Source organism: Solanum verrucosum, unplaced genomic scaffold, assembly GCF_900185275.1.
Source record: "Solanum verrucosum unplaced genomic scaffold, falcon-dt-bn FXZP01000238.1, whole genome shotgun sequence".
NCBI lineage: Eukaryota > Viridiplantae > Streptophyta > Magnoliopsida > Solanales > Solanaceae > Solanum > Solanum verrucosum.
Window position 1 is genome coordinate 4815696 of NW_026020630.1, and position 19725 is coordinate 4835420.

General features: G+C 36.0%; 1 protein-coding gene across 1 annotated transcript; it reads left to right on the forward strand.

The window, feature by feature from the left end:
* The first annotated feature begins 1592 nt into the window (after positions 1 to 1592).
* Positions 1593 to 19558, forward strand: LOC125811654 (serine/threonine-protein kinase EDR1-like). The gene is made up of 16 exons (XM_049491178.1): positions 1593 to 1996; positions 4794 to 4997; positions 6542 to 6733; positions 6895 to 7148; positions 7387 to 7506; positions 7664 to 7753; positions 9153 to 9248; positions 13414 to 13491; positions 14279 to 14399; positions 15844 to 16060; positions 17609 to 17732; positions 17818 to 17837; positions 17963 to 18119; positions 18225 to 18513; positions 18623 to 18695; positions 19277 to 19558. Exons 1-16 carry the CDS (start codon positions 1745 to 1747, stop codon positions 19357 to 19359), a joined length of 2370 nt encoding a protein of 789 aa, XP_049347135.1. The 5' UTR covers positions 1593 to 1744; the 3' UTR covers positions 19360 to 19558.
* The last annotated feature ends 167 nt before the right edge of the window (positions 19559 to 19725 follow it).

Here is a 19725-nt window from a genome sequence, read left to right on the forward strand (position 1 = left end):
CCTTTCAACACTTGCTGAGATTTGTCTTTAATACATTTCACCTAGATTAGGTCCTTCTCCTCTTAATACATTGCCCAACCTTTTTACTTGAACAAAAAAGTACCAAGATCTGTAGATAGAGAAATAATTCAAACATGATCATTTCGCTTAATCCCACAAGTAGGGCCTAGGGAGAGTAGGATTTATGTAGTCCCTACCCCTACCTTTGTGGCAGTAGAGAGGCTGTTACTCATAGATCCTCGGCTCAAAAGAAAAAAGAAATCTAAGTAGGGTTGCAAGAAAAAAATAATATGAAACACTATAGCAAGAAACAAAGCAAGATACCAAGACATGCTAGAAAGAGAAAAGAGAACGGCAACGAAGTGGCAAGATAGACACAAGCAAAGAAATAACAGGTACCAATAAAAATGAAGTTGAAGATACTACGCAAGTACTAAATAGGAATACTACTGATAAGGAGAAAAGGGGAAGAGATAGCCCCCTATCTCTGCCACGTAAAGGTGCTACAACGGTCAATTACCCACTAATCTTCTACCCTAATTCTCGATATCCAAACCTTTCTATCTAGGATTATGTCTCAGTAAGCCATAGGTGTGCCATGTCTTGCTATATCACCTCCACCAGTTCTTCTTCAACCTACCTCTACCTCTCTTAGCACTCGCTATAGCCAACCTCTCACACCTCCTCACTGGTGCAAGCGCCCACATCTTCACGTCCTCAAAGGCAAATAGAAACGGGCTAAGAGTTGAACCTTGGTGCAACCCCACCACAATTTAAAAGTATTCCGAGTCACCTCCCAGTGTTCTTATGGGTCTTGGCACCATCATACATGTTCATGTCCTTAGTTTCCCAAATATAAGCCACTGGTACACCTCTAGGCTCCAAACATCTCCATAGAACCTCCCTAGGACTTTGTCATATGCAAGTCTTTCTTCCTATCCTGTACAGCTCCAACGGTCACCTTACAAGGTAAATGAATGACTTCTGTAGATGACCACCCTAACATGAATCCAAATTGGTTCTCGGAGATGACCATACCCCACATCCTCATCTCTATGACCCTCTCCCAAACTTTCATAGTGTGCTTTAGTAGCTTGATACCCCTATAGTGGTTGCAAGTTTGGATATCACCTTGTTCTTGTACAACGGGATCATTATACTCCACTTCCATTCTAGTCGTCCTGAAAATCACATTAAAAGTATAAGGTTATGAGTTTTTAATTGCTTTCATAGTACTGGTTAGGAAAAAGCGTGTTGAATTATGTAGGTTTTGAGCTTTTGATTGCTGTGGATCTGCCAATTTTATTCTTATAAGGACTACTCTTCATAAGTAGTAGAGCGTCTGTTTTAGTAATCTGATACTTGAAATAGTGATTAATTCTCTACTTTTGTTATGGCCCCTTATTTCTCTCTTATTTTCATTTTCCTATTTTCTACATTTATTTTGGAGGGGAAGGGTGTGTCCAAGGCTTTAGTGAGTTCTTCTGCAGCGTTCCTGGCTACTCCCCTGGTTCTTTTGAGTGCATGCAATACATTAAAAGGAATTATAGATAGTCTTTCGCTGAAGAAACACATCAATTTGAGTCAAACAATTCTTACTTCGCAGGTCCATGACATCAGCTTTGCACAGATCAAGTGGAGGAAGCTGTTAGATCATGATATTTTGTCTTAAACCATATGTGAAGTTTATAAGCTCCTTTATGGGGTAGGAGTGGTATGAGATGGTATTAAAATTCAACTATCTATGGAAATGGAAGAGATACCAGATGAAGTTGGGCTTCTAGAGCATAGATACCCCAGTACTGCATGGTGGCCTTCAGAATTTGCTGAGAAGTTTGGATCCGTTTCACTTGATGGCAAAGAAGAAATCATGAGGAATCAGGAACTAACTGAAAGAGAATATAATGCGTTGTCCTCTCAGACTGCTTCCCAGATTTTCTGGAAAACTGGAACACTTTCTGAACCAATACCAAATGGTTTCTACTCTGTTGTTCCTGTGAGTGCTGAAACTAATGATTCTTTGTATTGTTGCTTGTATTGCGATATTCATTTTATTAAAAACTATTTTTGCTATCTAAGATCTGAATGAATTGGATATTAACCGCATACAGCTGATGCACTTCTAATAATAGATGCACTTATGATATGAGTTTTCTTAAAATCGGTAACTTACATGCCATGAAGGATAGGATGAGAGAAAGAAATATTGCATTGGCAGATTTCTCAGTAGTTCTTCCACATCTATATTATTTTATCCATTGATAAAAGGTATATTCATCTTAACCATTTTCCTGTTTTCGTTTTTAAATTCGTTTGAGGCGTAGGAAATCTTCAAGTTATCTACCTCATTTTTGTGAGTAGCTGAAGAGGTTCTTTTATCAAGTACTTGATCTAGGTTATTTATTATTGTTGAATAGATCACACTGATAAAGGAAGCTTGAAGGGGGTATAAAGAGCTTGCAGTCTGAAAAAATAGTTAGAACAATATCATGCCATAATCCTACTCTTTTAATTCTTTTTGGTAATGTCTAAGGGCTTTATATCATTTAAATTATGGTCAAATCCCAGTTTCTAGAAAAAACAACAACTTAGATTTTAGATTGTAGGATTTTCTTTTTAATTGGAAAATAAATTGTGTCTTCATTGATTGTGAGAAGTGCTAAGTAGCTGCCATGTGTATCCATTCTGGTGGTTTCATCCTTGTTTTGATTGCTGCTTACTGCCTTACTTCCTAAATTGGCAAAAAATGAAATCAAAGGAAAATCAAACTTTGAGCTCATTGGGTATTTTATGGTCACAGACATAGTTATATAAATGAACTCCTAGATTTATGGTAATATGATTGAAGTGACTATTCCAAAACAAGTGCGTCGACACCTCTTTAATTTCCAACAAAATGCGTTCTAACTGTTTGTTTCTATGCTGTTTCTTCGGTGACGTCTGATAAACTTCAAATAGGAGCTGTTAGTTCCTGTGCTCCATTTCTCCAGTTTTTCATGTTATAGAAGGTTTGAGGTGAACAGTGAGATTAAAATTTCTCATGTGTTCTACCTCATAAATAGAAAACTGAACTTCTCTGTAGTCTGAGAAATGGATATATGGTCCTTGTTGTAAATGGATATAAAAGTTTTTGTGCGTGGTGTTTGATCCATATGTTACAAATTCTAAATACCTTTGGAGGTTAATTAGAGCTGGTAAGGAGTTCAGGAAGGCTCTTAGAAGTTAGAACGTCAGTTTTTAGATTAAGGGTGAGATGAAAATGATCATTTTCTTTTATGGAAAAGGTTAAATTACCCAGGAGGTGGATAAATATCCTCAAATACAAGTAAATGTGTGATAGTAAGCTAAATAGATCCTGCCTATGTCTTTTAGAACTTTTAGGAGGAAATTCCAACTAACATGATCGTAAAGCCTTCTCAATGTCAAGTTTGCAGAGAATACCAGGGGTCTGCTATTTGATTCTAGAATCCACACACTCATTGTCTATCATGCCACATCCATGATTGTCTGCCTTAAATAAAAGCCATTTGATGTCTATCCACCAGTATATCAATCACTCTCTTGTGCCTTTCAGTAAGGAGCTTAGAGATAATTTTATACACACTCCCAGTCAGACTATAGGTCTGAAATCTCTAAGACTTTTGGCACCATTTTTCTTAGGAATCAAGGCAACATAAGTTGCATTGAAACTCTTTTTAAAATTATCACTCCTGTGAAAGTTTCTGATAGTGTCCATCACATCCTTTTTCACAATTTCCCAGCAGCATTGGAAAAATCCCATAGAATATCCATCTGGGCCTGGAGTTTTGTCAGCAGCACATAACTTTAAGCATTCCAACACCTCTTGTTATTCAAATTCTCTCTGCAATCAATCATTATCATCTTCCCTAATTATTGAGCCTTCTTGAAAGTTGACTAAAGGTCTGCAGTGTACTGTCTCAGAGTATAAATTCTTATAGAAATCCACAATCTCTTCCTTGATTCTATCTGGATCTGCGATGGTCTCTCCATGAGCTTCTATGATGTCAATGTGATTAAATCCTTTATGACAAACCTTTTACTTGATCAAAAAAACTCTTACACTGCTACTTCTATTAGAAAAAACTCTACTCTTAAGCTGTTATTAACTTATGTTTCCTCTTTTGAGGGAAGTTACTGCACTGGCTAGTTGCATGAATGGCAAATATTTGTTAACTTCACTATTGTAATTACTAATCTAGAGTATATATTTCCGTATGATTACAGTCTTCTCAAGGTCCATCAATTGCCTCGATTATAACTTGTTTGAATAATCTGGCCCTTTATATTTCCCAAGGAATATACCTAAAATCAACCTTTACATTCTGTCAAGGACACACTTCTCTGGGTGTTATCTTTCCAGTGCCCTTCCTACTTTTTAGATCTTCTAATGTGGGTGCTGCTACAAAATTATGATAGTGTCCCATCCTGCATTTGGTGGACTATTCGGCTGGAAAGGAATCAGAGATGTTTTGAGAACAAGAGCTGCTCTATGGAGAAGATGAAGTTGAATTGTTTATAGCTCTTTTCTATTTTTGGTGTAAACATGAATATCCTCATGAAGATGAGGATATCCTAGTATCTTAGAATTCTTAACGAGTTCATAGGAAAACAACAACACTTTTTGTATTTCTGATTGTAAGTATTACTGGAATACGTCCTGAGTATTCCTTTGTTTATAATACAAGTTACCTTTTCTCAAAAAAATTTATGATAGGAAATTGCAGTGCTAAAATTTTAATGTGCACTCTTTTGTTTCTCCTATTTTGGCTCAGGAGAAAAGGCTAAAGGAACGTTTTGAAGACATTCCTACGTTGGATGAGCTTCATGCTTTAGAGCTTGAGGGTTTTGGAGCAGATGTTATACTTGTGGATGCCAAGAAAGACAAAAAGCTTACAATGCTAAAGCAACTGACTATTACACTGGTGAAAGGTTTGAACGCAAGTCCTGCAGCAATGATAAAAAAGATAGCTGGATTGGTGGGTGACTTATATATCCCCCCCCCCCCCCAATATATATCACTTGTTCCTTGAGTCCATACTTGTTTGCCCTAGTTTTTGATAAGTTAATTAATGGTATAAGGATGACATTTAGCCCGTATAAGCAGACAGACAAAGTGAGATTAGACAGGATTATGGTTGCCTAAAATACAGTCAATTCAGATATCCAGTCTTAGTCTTTCAGAAGAATGGGTATGACTCCCCCTCTCCCGTTCTACTGTCAAAACAGGCCATTACACTAAAGTTCTTTACAGTTGAAAATGATAAGGACTGTGGAGCAATGTAGATACAATAATGTCATGTAGCTTATCCCAACTAATTTGGAAGTGACTCGTAGTTGACATACATATTGACCTTTTCTTTTCCTGATGTCTGTGTAGCAATTTGTTTCCCTTGTAATTATTTCTTGTTTGTTTCATTTTTTATATATTAATTGGTGGCTCTATGGATTGATCTCTGATTTTGGGATATTGCATTATTGGTGGCTCTGTGAAAATTGATCTCTGGTTTTGGGATTTTGTATAGAGATGATTAGTACTTTTTAGTTTGCCCCTTGTTTTCTTGTCTTTGCAGTTCATCCCAAATTTTGTTCTTTCATTTGAGTTCAACTATGTTATGTATGCTTCATAAACCCTTTGTATGTGATTTTTATGTTTCCTATAAAATTACAGTTACCTTTCCCTCTGATTTAACTTAGTCACCGAACCTCCTTTCTCATTCCTAAACTTGTGTTACTTATTAAAAAGAAAAAGTTCCTGACACTATGTTGACATCCATAATATTTTATCAAAATATGCCTTGTTTGCAAAATTCTCTTGTAACTTGCATGTTTTTCTGCTGACTTCCTCATTTTTTTTTTGGACAATGGTACCAGTTTCTGTATTTATTATAAACCAAAACAGTGCAACCTATGCACTGAAACCATATTTACAAGAGTATTCATCTAAAACATCAATGATAGAGACAGTATCATTGGGATACAACTGGTTATACCAAAAACATAAGGTCAAGGTACAATTCAATTTGACTTTCTCCATACTATTCAGTTTACTTTCATAGCATCTAAGGTTCCTCTCCTTCCAAATTGTCCACCAGATACTAGCTGGGACAATTCTCCATCTAATCCTATCCTTTGTCTGTGTACCTGCTTATTCCCAGCTCAGGAGAGCTTCTATGACTCTCCCAGGCATAGTACATACTCCATGAGATGGTTAACATCCTCAAATCTTTTTTGTCTGTGATGCTGAATTTCCATCCAGTGGATCTTCAAAAATCAGCAAAGAGGAAATTATTCGAATTTTTTGAGAGATAATTCCTCATATGGTCACTCAACTTACTGAATTACGTAGTAAATGGGGCAGCATAAGCAATCAAACTGAAATATTTTTGGTGCCAAATTAGTGGAGCATATGATGTCTGTATTTTTTCACTTTGAACTGTACAGTTATAAAAGGGAAAAAGGTTGAAGTTTAATCTATGGACATTTGTGATTTCTCCCGTTGCTTGCATGCCTTCCTATACAGGTGTCGGATGTTTACAAGCGACCAAACTCGGAAATAAGTCATGCTAAAGCTGCACTTGAGGAAGCCTCTCAGATTTCTGACAATCAAGGTGTCCAGATGTTGGGTCAAATAAAACATAGCTCATCTCGTTCTCGAGCAATATTATTCAAATTGCTTGCAGATACTGTAGGTTTTGAATGCCGGCTGGTTGTGGTGAGCTTGAAGCTTATTTTTGCTTGGATTTTTCTGTTTATCTCTAAAATTAGGACTAATAATCATCTTGCTGCTTGCTACTATGAATTGTTGCTACCATTTCTTTCATTTCCATACCTACTTATATTTTACTTATTATAAATTTATGGTTCTCAAATCAGGGTTTGCCTGCTGAAGGGTCTGAGTGTGCAGAATCTTATAAGCACATGTCTATACTTGTTGTGCTAAATTCTGTGGAGCTACTTGTTGACCTTATGCGTTTTCCTGGTCAACTTATTCCACGAACAACCAAGGCGATTTTCCTCACCCACATGGCTGCTGGGGAGAGTGATTCTGCAGAAAATGATTCCTGTGATTCGCCTCTGGAGCCTAACAGCCCCCTCTATGGGTTTTCAGAGAGAAATGATACTGATAGGTTAGAAGAAAATTATTATTTATTTTTAATATATTCAACTTCGATTTAGTTTCTGTACTCTTCTTCTGTTGTGTGATGAGTATTTTCCATTTGGTTTCTGTACTCTTCTTCTGTTGTGTGATGAGAATCTTCATAGACATATTATATCTCCCCCTAGAAATTTCTTTTTTTTCTTTGGTGGAGAAACAGTTCGTTGCCTACTTACATATTTGTTTTAACTAATCTTCTATTTCTACAGTTCTGAGAAAGATGACATCCTCCAGTATCAGAGGAGATTTGAAGCTTCTTCAAATGCTGCAGGACCTTCATTGAGGAATACGATGTTGCGCGCTAACACTTCAATTGACAGAAAATTGGGGTATTATTTTGCTCATCCTTAAAGCCATGATTTAGCTTTTGAAAGATGGTTAAAAGACCCATCTTTGAGTGTAAGACATTGTGATGTCCGTCTGTCAGATTACTTTTGAAAACTAAGGTTATTTTGCTTGCTTTTTAGTAAATCATTTCTGTACCAGTTTCTCGCATAGTGCGCCTAATACTGCTACAACGGTTTGGAGAAGAGGTCGCAGCAAAGTTATAACAGAACCGAGGACTGCAAGTTCAAGGTTTTTTTTTTTGATGGCACAGACTCCTATTCTGATGTTTTCCTTGACATATTTTTCGTTTTGTTTACAAGTTTTTCAGTCGTTTGGACTTCTAATAATGCACTTATTCAAAGTCCTGTGATGTTAGGGTCTATTCATGCTTGCACATGTCTCTGTATGTTACATGAATTTGGGTGTGAGTAATAGAAATGGTTAAGGAACAGACACATGTATATGTATTCAGTTTGTAAGGTTTTCTGGTTTCATCGCTTCTCAACATTAATGGAACTCAATGTTACCAAACTTTGTTCTGGTGAACATATCCTTGATTGGATAATCAGAAAAATGCTGCCAAGCAGGCCATGTAGGGCATAAGATGAACACAAATTCATCATGTTGGGTAGCTTGAGCGTAAAGGACAACATGCTTTTGAAACAGAATGTTTGAGGTCTGTGTTTTGAGATTAAGGTACTTTCTGTATTGCACATTGCATAATGTTGGGTTTCCAGATATGATTGTTCGGCTTTATATGACTTAGTTCCATTTTAATATCAGACAGTATTATACTATTGTCTTTTACTCCATACGATAAATCACTTGGCACAAGATGAGGACGTTGTGATCCTTGGTGCTGTTGCTAAGTTCTTATTCTGAGTTTGAAAAGTTTCCAGATATGATTGTTCGGCTTTATATGACTTAGTTCCATTTTAATATCAGACAGTATTATACTATTGTCTTTTACTCCATACGATAAATCACTTGGCACAAGATGAGGACGTTGTGATCCTTGGTGCTGTTGCTAAGTTCTTATTCTGAGTTTGAAAAAGCAGAATCTTATTTGGTGACGCATTTTCTGGTTTCTCTGGAATTATTCTGCAATTGGACAAGCATACATGAAAGAATACAATTGTACCTTTATGTGAAAGTGCTAAGCTAAAAAAACTTACCCCCTGAATTAGTTTAAAAGAAGACTCTGAGAAAGGAATTTCCAGGCTTTGTTTGGACAAATGATGGTTACAAGTTACAATACATTAAGTTGCTACTTGTGTTTGACATGCTCATGGTGGAGCTTACATTCGGGGTACCTCCTGAATGACTAGTTTCTACTTTAACTTCTCACATATTTCTACTTTATCTTCACCTGTGAGATTTGGATATAACTTATTGATCCATAGATGGAAATAAGTATGTATATATTTTTGAGTGCTTGTCATGGTTTTTGTTTTCAATTCCTGACAATTATTTGGAGAATTTCTTTTAATGCATGTAATGAATTAATTGGGACTTAGATGTTTAATCTGTGTTTAGCAAACATCAAAGTGAGTCTTTTATCCACATTTACTTGAAATGAGCTGTTCAATATCTTAATGTGTAGCTGTGTTATTTTTTCTCATTTTTCAATTGCTTTATATCCTTTCAGTCCTGAGCATCCTTCATTTAGAGCACATGGACGGTCCATGCTTAGTGGTGATAACAGAACTTTCAGAGGTTATTCAGATGATGTTTCTACTTCAAGGTATCTCATGTAGGCCTGTTTTTTGTTTCCTCTGATAGTATAACTGCTAATGATTTACATATGTGAATCAATGATATTATTACTATTGGTCTTCCCATGATTTCATCTATATCAGGTATTTTTCTCATTCACGGTTAGTGGCTCCCAGTTTACACTCTTAGGCTAAAAGTAATAAAAGAGGTCAATGATGCTTACATAAAAGTTCTGAATCTTAGTAGGCATTTGTCCTTAGATTCCAAATATTTTTCACTTTTTTAAAGGAATTTATGGAGTTGAATTGTTTTTAGTTATACTTTTTGCAATGAATACTTGGAATAACGTTCATGCTTGAATGTACTTAAATACAACTTCAAAATTGAAAAGTGAGTTTGAAAACAAGTTAAAAGATGTTTTGCAAATAAAAAAAATGTAACTTCAAGTTGAATTTGGAATTTTCATGGACAAACACTAATTTTCAAAACCTGTTATGGAAAATGTTTTTCTTGAACCGAGGGTCTATCGGAAACAACCTCTCTATGCACAAGCTTTACATGGATGTAGTGTTTTGATGCATTATTCTTTTTTTTTTTTGGATAAAGTAAGTGGTATTAATAACAACATCAAGAAGATGCAAGAATTACAATATATGGCATTTGAGCTTACAAAAAATCTCTGGCTAACTATACAAACTATCTAAGCTAGAACTGGTGAGTTAATAAACTCCTTTTTTTTTTTTTATAAAAGTTAAAGTTGTATTCTTCAGCATTAAAGGTATGCTGGCTACCTCCAAAAAGTTACAAGCTGAAACCATAATTACATAGTTAATAAACTCCTTTTTGATGCATCATTCTTATAGCTTATAGAGGAGCTCTTGTCCAGCAGCCAAAGGTAACAAAGATTTGCATTTGATAAAGTAACATATTCATCTTGAACTAGTGATCTCCTTTGTGCATGAGTGGTGACCCTCACAAAATTGAAGGATCTTTCAAGAGTTCAGTTGCAGATGGAGTGTATTGGTATTGAACAACTGCAACTCATGGAAAGAGCAGTTATTATTAAGAATCCCGGCATGGAGGCAGTAGAGTGTGCCTAAATTTGGGAATACTTGGCTGAAAAGCTTGACTGGGAATTTATAGCAGTTACAATGTATACAATTTGGTAAGTGTATAATTACAAAATAAAATCCTAACTAGATTCCTGATTAATGCAAACCATACAATACACTCTCCCTCAAGCTGGACTTACGTATCATAATGCTCGAGCTTGTAACGAATGTACTAGACCCGAGGTCCTTTGAGAGATTTAGTTAGAACATCTTCTAACTGATCATTTAAGATAACAAAGCTGGTGGAGATTAGAGATGGTTTCTGAACCCAACCCGCCCAACCCAGTAAAGATTAGACGGGTTAAAGAGTAATAAGCAGATGGGTCAAAATGTGTAGAACCCATTTTGACCCTTGGAAAGAGTGGGTTAGGATGGGTTAGAGAGATGTAACTCAACGGGTTAGTAGACAACCCAAACCATTGGGTTGAAATTGTTCTAAAGCAAATGAATAATATCTGGCACAGAGTTTGAGGACCCAAAGCTTAGTGAGAAAGCATTTGACAATTGGATGATTCACAAAGTCTCCTTATTTATCTGATACTATTAATTATAGCAATTTGATGGAGGAAATTTGTCTAGCTAATGATATTAGTATCTAAGTTGCCCGGTTAGAGGTGTCCCATATAAGTGCGGATCTAGAGGTCGGATCCTTCATGATCAAATTTTAAGATTCGGGGATATGCATCTAGATATGGATACGGGTGCGGGGATTCGGCTAAAAATAATTTGAACATCTAAAAATCAAGTTATGAAATCTAAATTATGAGATCTTATGTGGACAACTTGAGGAGAAAATATTGATCAAGAGGAGAATCCTTGGAGGAGATAAAGGAAAAGGAGTGACATAGAAATTTCTATCTACAAGGTAACCATTTTCTTCAATTTCACCTTAGCTTTTGTTTTGATTACAGAAATCATTGAATTTGTCCGGGATTTCTCTGTTGATTTTGATCAAAGTAACCAAAATCAGTTGACCAGAATGGGTACGGATCCCGCACCCACATCGATTCGACATAGGTGCGACACCGAAAGTGAAGAGTCCAAGCAACTTAGATTAGTATCATTCAATTGATTTTTTTGGCTGTTTTTGATTTTTGACAAATCATGAGAGAAGTTCATTTATTATGTCAAAGAGAAGCACACATAAATCACCATATGTTATGCATAATAAGACCTAAAAAGGCTAGAGTTCAAATAATCTGCACAAAAAATACTGAGTATATGTATAACTAAAATAGAAAATCTGAAAGTATTTCCTATTCTGACTTAATAATAAAATCTTGACTGATGGTTTTTTATATCACAATGAAGGATGCATCTATGTTATAAACCTATAATCCAAAAAACGAGGTGGAGGAAAAGTAATTGTAACATTGGGTAGAATTGGGCGGGTTGGGTTATAACCCATTGCTCAACCCATCTTGAACTTAGTATCCTTTGGGTGGGTTGGATCACGACCATTTGTTGTACCAACCCACTCTGACCAGCCCATAGTTAACCCAACCCGCCCATTTGACACCCCTAGTAGCGATGCATCTAGACTCAATCTTCTGTCTAATGAAATGACAATCCACCTATATATGTTGTCTTCTCATGAAAAACAAGATTTGAGGCAATGTCAAGGGGAGCTTGATTGTCACATATTTTTATTTGCTTTACTTCTACACACCTTCACTCTTGGAGAAGTTGTTTAACCAGATAAGTTCACAGGTTGCAAGAGCCATAGCTCAAAATTCTGCTTCTGATGTCTAGTCTTGAACAAGCGAGGTTGAGTCCCACAGATGTCACACTAGTATTCTTAACTACGTGGTCATCAGGACCTTGGTCAATAAACCATAGTTCAATTGAAGCGGACCATAACATGTAGTTTACTACAGCCTTCCAATTTCACTGAGGTAATAGTGGAAGAATTTGAAATGGATGGAAAGAGGTTTGATATCACCTATGTTTGAAGAATCATCTTTCCCTGTCATATTTGCTATTTCTGTATGATTCTATGACGAGAAGAGGAAATACTAGAACCAAAAAATAAAAAAACAACTTGCAACAGTAACCTGAAACCTAGATGGCTTAATGACTTGAGGCGAGCTACTTGTACCAGATATGGGTGGAAAGGATCCCGGATCAGTAGGTTCAACTGGTTGACAGTAAAGGAGTTGGATTCTGAAGGTGAAAGGAAGTGATTCGGATAGTGTTATATTCTGGGCTGGAGTGTCCTTTCTCTAGCAATCCTGTAGATAAAAGATTCGACGGAAAAGGTCACGGGAAATTGTGGTATGTGGGGATGTGTGGGTCAGGTAGCGAGATGGGTCAGCATATGGGAGTGAATGGCTGGTCTTCTGGCAGTAGATTTTTCAGGGAAGGATCGCCAGGAGTCTGTGAATCTTTCGAGGTGTAAGGTGAGACTTGAAGAGTCCTAATAAGGAGAGATCCGACTCCAGCAGTGAAGAGATCCCTATGGCAACACTGTAGCTTTTTAGAGACTCAGAAATATTTAGAAAGCAGGGGTTCTCCCTATATCATGAAAAAAATTGTAGTATAGATTACTTAAAAGCTTGATTGGAAATTTATAGAGATTACAGTTTTACATTTCAGCAAATGTATACTTGCAATATAAACTCGTAATTATATCTCCAATCAGATCCCCGGTTAATGCAAATCATGTAATATCTTAACAGGAAAAGTTTATTTCTTAGATAGTCTGCAGCTAAATCAAGCCACTTAATAGGAAACAGTAGGTGATATTCTTGCAATGAGATGCTCCACTAATTCGGTTTATTTACCCCTTTTTGCAGAGCATCTCAGAATAAAATTTAACCCGTCTTTGAAATGGAAAAAATATGTACAGTTTGTTCATCTTTGGTGTTCTGAACGAAACTGCATTACCCTTCCATATTTTTATGTAGATAGGTAATACCAAAAATGTTGGCATGCATCTAAGTTAAAATATGTGCAGGTTCTTGTCTTCTATACTCTTAAGATGTACTCTGTTTTCTGTTAATAACTGAATTAACTTTTCAAAACTTTCAAATATAAATAAAATTCGTGCAAATGTTTGCTGAGTTTCCTATTGTTTCACAGGTCAGAAGGTGCACCGACATCAGAAACACGGAGAATACGAAGAAGAAAAACTCCAGAAATTGGTGATGATGTCGTAAGGTCAATATTTTTACTACAATAATCATATCAACAGCCTTACTATAGCACTTCTATACATTGGCTCATATTTTCCTGTATTAATTTTGTACAAAGTTGAACTTGCTTGATTCCCATTGTGTCATTATATCTATTTTCCTGACAGATTTCAAGAAGTTTCTTAGTTTCAAAATTTTTTTCAAGAAGTTTCTCAGCTGCGTTTTGTTTGATAACTTTCAAGGAAAAAGTGTTTTTCTTTTTCCAAAAAAACCAAGATGTCATTGATTCCACTTTGATCCTTATTTCTGAAATTTAAAGAAATTTTAATTTTTCGTTCCTCCCCGTCCATTTCACTGTAATTTTTTGCAATAATTCTTTATCTTATTCTATTAGTACTTATCTTCCATATTTTGCTTAAAGTTTCCTAAAGTTTTCTCTAACTTTATTTTTCTTGTTGAGCTTAGTTATTTTTTCAATACTCTTCTTTTTTTAAATGTTGCTAGTTACCAACTCATTTGTCTAATACATATTATTTTATTGAAAATGTTATTACGTTTAGATAATGGTGGTGAAAGTAATAATATGGGTGGTATGGTAAAAATAAAACAAACTTATGAATAACAATATACATTTATATAGAACTATCCAAACATCACTTAGGGCCACTTACAGCTAAAAAAAGAATATCTTACCTAGAAAGGGTTCCTGGAAGTTCTTTATCATAATATGGTGTTGACCTGAAGATTGTTAAAAGACTTTTTATGTGCCACTTTCGTGTACTTATTTCATCTTTGGGTCATAATCATACCAGGGCTGTTATAGCTATGAATGAAGCATTCAAGCAGAACCGACTCTTGAAAGAGCAAGAAGAAAGTAGTTCATATCATCATGCCTCAACCAACAGAGATGGTGCTTCAGATCTGAAAAAAGATGTATGTTACCTTTTCTCTCTGGTTTGAGGACCTGTATTAGTTTTGATATCTTTTGCTCTGGTAACAGTTAGGTTTTATGCGTGATACCAGTGGTCGGTAAAATTATGTTTTTCAGTTTCCCCCTTTTTAGAATGAAAAGGAATACTCCCTCCGTTTCAATTTGTTTATTTGGTTTGACTTGATATGGAGTTTAAGAAGGTATATAAGACTTTTGAATCTTGTGGTCTTAATACAGTTTTCTCCAATTCCACAAGGAAGAAAGTTGTTTTCCAAAACATTTTGACCAACCTAACGTGGAGGAAATTGAAAGTTTCCTGCATACAAACCCCTAGTGTGACCATAGATAGGAGACTATCTTTTCTTAAATCTAATAATAACTTGGATCTCAAACATTAATAATTGTTCTACTTTGTTAGTTCTAACTTCTAAGTTCATATATCAGCTTTGATGTTGATGAAGTTGATCATTTTAAGTTGTATAGAGTAAGAAACATGCACCATCGGTCCATCCCGGCATGCATATTTTGGACAATTTGGCTGGAGTGGAACAGAAGATAGTTTGAAGGCTTACCTAAGCCCTGTACATAAAATTCGATACAGATCCTTGTATTTCGGCTTTCTGGTGTAAGATAACAGATGTATATGAGTTCCTCAGACCTGAGATGTTTGAAATAGGGAAGTTCTAAATATTTGCCATGTATAATTTTACCTGCTAGGTGCCATCTCTGAAATAAAGTTACTTTTATTTGTAAAGCAAAACGATAGATTTTATCAAATGTTGGAGGGAACAAGTTACAACACTTTTAATCTAGTTGTATATAATTACACACATGATACTCATACTTGAGTAATCAAATATTCTATTTTCTTTCTGCCTTTTCTGTGAGGATGTCAGCGGTTGGTGGTGGTCTGGTGAACTTGAAGGAAGAGAACTGTTGCAAATGCGTTGTAAGAGGATGAATATTTAAACTGTTACCTGTTACTGGTGGGAGGTGGCAGGTATCTGTGGAATTAGGCGAGGTGCGATAAAGCTCCCCGGACACCACGGTCATCAAAAAAAATAAAAATATTTAGGCTGTGTTAAAATAGTTTCTATGTGTTAAGAACACTGATGTTTTCCCCATGTAACACTATTGAATTTTGGATTTAGTTGAAATTTCTTCTTAACTCTGATTTGTGGGGACTCTAATTGTGGAAAATAAATGAAAAGGCATTATCTTTTTGTTTTCCAATTCAGGTTTAAATCAAGAGGTTGTCATATTCCCATCCAAAATAAGTTTAGAACCCAAAACTCATCAATTTGTGAAAGTTAATATCTTGTTTGAATCTGTACTTGTTTCAGTCATTACTTACTAGAGTCCCTTTTAGGTCCCTGGTTTCACCATGATGACCATGATGAAATGTCGGATCTGCATTCTAACTGTTTTGCTTTTTCAAGCGAGCAGATAAGTTCACAGAGATCAATGTCATTACCCTCATCTCCCCACGAGTTGAGGAGACAGGTTCCAGAAAAAAGTGGGCCAGACAGGATGAATGATGAATTGGTCTCAACCTGGAACAGGATTCTAGAATCACATATGTATCTGAATAAGCCTCTTCTACCTTTTGAAGAATGGAATATAGACTTCTCAGAGTTGACTGTTGGCACTCGAGTTGGGATAGGTAAGCATTGTTCTTAAACATTTTTGTAGTAATGCTGATGTATTTCAGCTTCTTTTCTTTCTTTCTTTGTTAAGTGCATCGATTAGATATTCTTTAGTGCCACTTATAGGGCTGCAATGAGCTAGGTGAGTCTGCTCCCTTTGCTCCTTGGTCTCATGCTTTGTAAACTAGAATGTTATTGCTGGTGGATCATGCTCTGCCAACTTTATTGTAGGAGCAACCCAGGCAGCCAGGTTTATCCTTTTCATCATAATAGTTCATGAAATCTTGATTATTGTTCTTTAATTATGATATTAAGTTGTCATCAAAATTATGATATCAACTAAACTTGGATTTAGCTGCTTCACTTAAGACCGTGGAGGATTCTACAGAGAGGGATGTCTAACTGGGGACCGTATCCAAGTAAAACTAGGCAAATGTGGGTTCATATGTGTTGTGTGAGGGAGGGAGGGAAGGAAATTACATCTAAATTACCATTTAGCCTAAGTCTATATTAAGTTTAGAACATCTTTGAAGAGTTGAAGACAAGAAAGTGGACCATATTGAAGATTAGGAACACAATGATGATATCTACTGATCTGCCGATGTGTCCTGTTGGGTTTTGCTACACTGATCAGAGATTCTCCAATAGTCCAATATGCTTTTGCACCTCTATGTGAAAGATGAGTTTAGTATTGACCCTGAGATGTTCTGCTAATTGTTTTCCTCCCGAATCTCATGTACAAAAGGACAACATTTTGTGGCTTTCTATGGCAGAAAAGAACACTAGTGTGTGGACATTGGGGTGAAATAGGTTCTTCTGATGGTTCTGACATACTAAAAATGGCACCAGAAATGGAGATGTGGTTATTTGTTTTCTTTAATTTCTGTCCCTTGTGACTATCAGCTCTAATTTCCCATTTTCCGTTAAAATCTTTTTAAAAGTATTCAGTCGTTTCGACTTCAATATAGATTTATAACAAACAGAATCTCGTGATTCCTATCTAAATCTTACATCTCTAATAATATTTTTTGTTCTTCCATACATGAGCCTCTGCTATGAGCTTATACTGATCTGATGATCTTGGGACAAGGATGCAAACTAAAATCTATGAAACTTGGATGTGGATCTTGCAGATTGAATGTTCACTAGATGACGTGTCCTATACAGTCCTCTTGTACTAGAAAGAGGTCCTTACAGTGTTTAACACCCTTCCCAAATAAGAAGCAAATTGCGTCATGTCACTGAAGTGGAAAGATACACTAGATATGGATACAGATAGATGCCAGAAGGATTTGTATTGGACATATAGGAAATTTTTGTACATAACCTGTTGAGGAAATAAAGTCACTTGTCTCTTCAATGATCAAAGACCAGATATGTATTTTTTTTTACATTTTGTTAACTCACTTCATCTGTATCAAAGAAATGATTGTACAGTGACCTGTAGAATCAATGTGAGTTTTAGAATATGACGCTGACTTCTATTTTTCTAATGAAAGATCTGGTTCCACCACCCCATGCTATATTAAAATTTGAGTTCTCAAACACTCCGGTTATATTTCTAGGGTTCTTTGGAGAAGTTTTTCGTGGCAAGTGGAATGGAACTGAGGTTGCTATTAAAGTTTTTCTGGAGCAAGATCTTACTGCTGAAAATATGGAGGACTTCTGCAATGAGATCTCTATCCTTAGGTGTTGTATCTGCTTTATGGGTTTTGTTACTTTGAGCTTTATATAGTTCTAACTTGTTGTATTCTTTTCTTGTCACTTTTCCCAGCCGACTTCGACATCCAAATGGTACATCTCTCTTCTTGTTTGTTTCAAGTATTGGTTTTTAGTTTTACTCCCAGTATTGCTTAGAAGTATGATATTTCTAATTAGGATTTAGGCCAGTGTGATTTAACTAATGCTATTCCTCACAGTTATATTGTTCCTGGGTGCCTGTGCAAACCCCCCACATTTATCAATGGTTACTGAATACATGGAGATGGGATCTCTATATCATTTGATCCATGTAAGTGGTCAAAAGAACAGGCTTAGCTGGCAGAAGAAGCTCAATATGCTTCGGGATATATGCAGGTTGGTTTACCAAATGTTCTGAAACTAATACACCTGACATGTTACTTATACCCTGACAGGATTTATGATAATATTAACTGATTCATGTTTCTGTTGGATCTAAAGAGGGCTCATGTGCTTACATCGAATGAAGATTGTCCATCGTGATTTAAAAAGTGCAAACTGTCTTGTGAATAAGCGCTGGACTGTCAAAATTTGTGATTTTGGCCTCTCAAGAATAATGACAGATGCATCTATGAGAGACTCAACGTCTGCTGGTACTCCTGAATGGATGGCTCCAGAACTCATTCGTAATGAGCCTTTCACAGAAAAATGTGACATTTTTAGCTTTGGTGTGATAATGTGGGAGCTTTGTACCCTAAACAGACCATGGGAGGGTATACCACCCAATCGGGTATGTTAATTTGACCTTGTAACTTGATACAGGTTAATTAGCTATAGAAAATTGACATTGGTATATTTCTACGTTGCTGCATCTAGTAATGCATTGTGCTTATTTTTAGGTCGTTTATGCTGTTGCCAATGAAGGATCAAGGTTAGAGATACCTGAAGGACCCCTCGGCAGACTAATAGTAGGTAATCGCAGTTGGATATAAGTTACATTCACCCTATAGATTTTTTACACTATCAATATATTTTAGCTGATAACCTGTTAGTTACCACTTTTACCAGGTTATCAATTAATGTTTATCATAGAGATTACTTATTATCTGTGTTGCTTGGACTCTCCAAAGATGTTACCGCACCTGTTTCTGATCCTCCAAAAATACACTACTTTTGGAGGATTTGACACGCACCGTTTCTGGGAATTCCATTTCATTTTTTATTTTAAGTTGAGTGAGTAGCAAGTAGCTAAGTGGATTTTAGCACATGCTTCTATGAGAATCTCCAAAGAAATTAGGAGAGTAATAATAATAAGACTAATTAGAAAAATTAGACAAAGTTCGACTACCTACTAACCTTGTACCCTAATTCTCGACCCCCATTCCTTCTATCTAGTATGATGTTCTTGGTAAGTTGTAGGTGTGTCATGTTTGGTCTAATCATCTCTCCCCAATACTTATACGGCTTACGTATACCTAAGTGATGTGATTGCATAAATATTTTTTACACTATTTCTTTTTGTGATGAGTTTAGCCATAAACTTATTTTTGCAGATTGCTGGGCAGAGCCAAACGAAAGACCTAGTTGTGAGGAAATTTTCTCTCGACTTCTTGACTGTGAATACTCACTATGCTAAGTGAATTCAGTTTTCCTTTGTATAGTGGAATACATTGTAGAGGCGTTAATTGATGTGCGGCTGAAGTTTTTACTTTCATATGATTTTCTAGTTTAGAAAACATGTATGCTTTGCCTGTACTCAAAATATAGAAATAGTCCTGTTTTTATTGGGATCATTTACCCATTTCTAATACCAGCAAGCAATGATAAGAAGTAATGATCTCTTTGTCACATTCTAAGTATGTGGAGCGGATGGGGTTGTTCCTCTCTTAATCAGAGATTTTGGTTTCGAGTGTTGATGTGAAAAAAATCCTTGGTAGAAATAGATTCTATGCGGTGCGAATCTGGACGGGTTGGACTTCAATGCGGATACCAAATGAAAAGT

What these genes read in the sequence shown, in the direction of transcription:
- LOC125811654 (XM_049491178.1), top strand. Translation starts at nt 1,745, where the DNA reads ATGGAAATGGAAGAGATACCAGATGAAGTTGGGCTTCTAGAGCATAGA. An exon ending in GATGATGTTTCTACTTCAAG is followed by an intron (nt 9,249 to 13,413) that starts GTATCTCATGTA and finishes ATTGTTTCACAG; the next exon opens with GTCAGAAGGTGCACCGACAT. An exon ending in AGGGTATACCACCCAATCGG is followed by an intron (nt 18,514 to 18,622) that starts GTATGTTAATTT and finishes GCTTATTTTTAG; the next exon opens with GTCGTTTATGCTGTTGCCAA.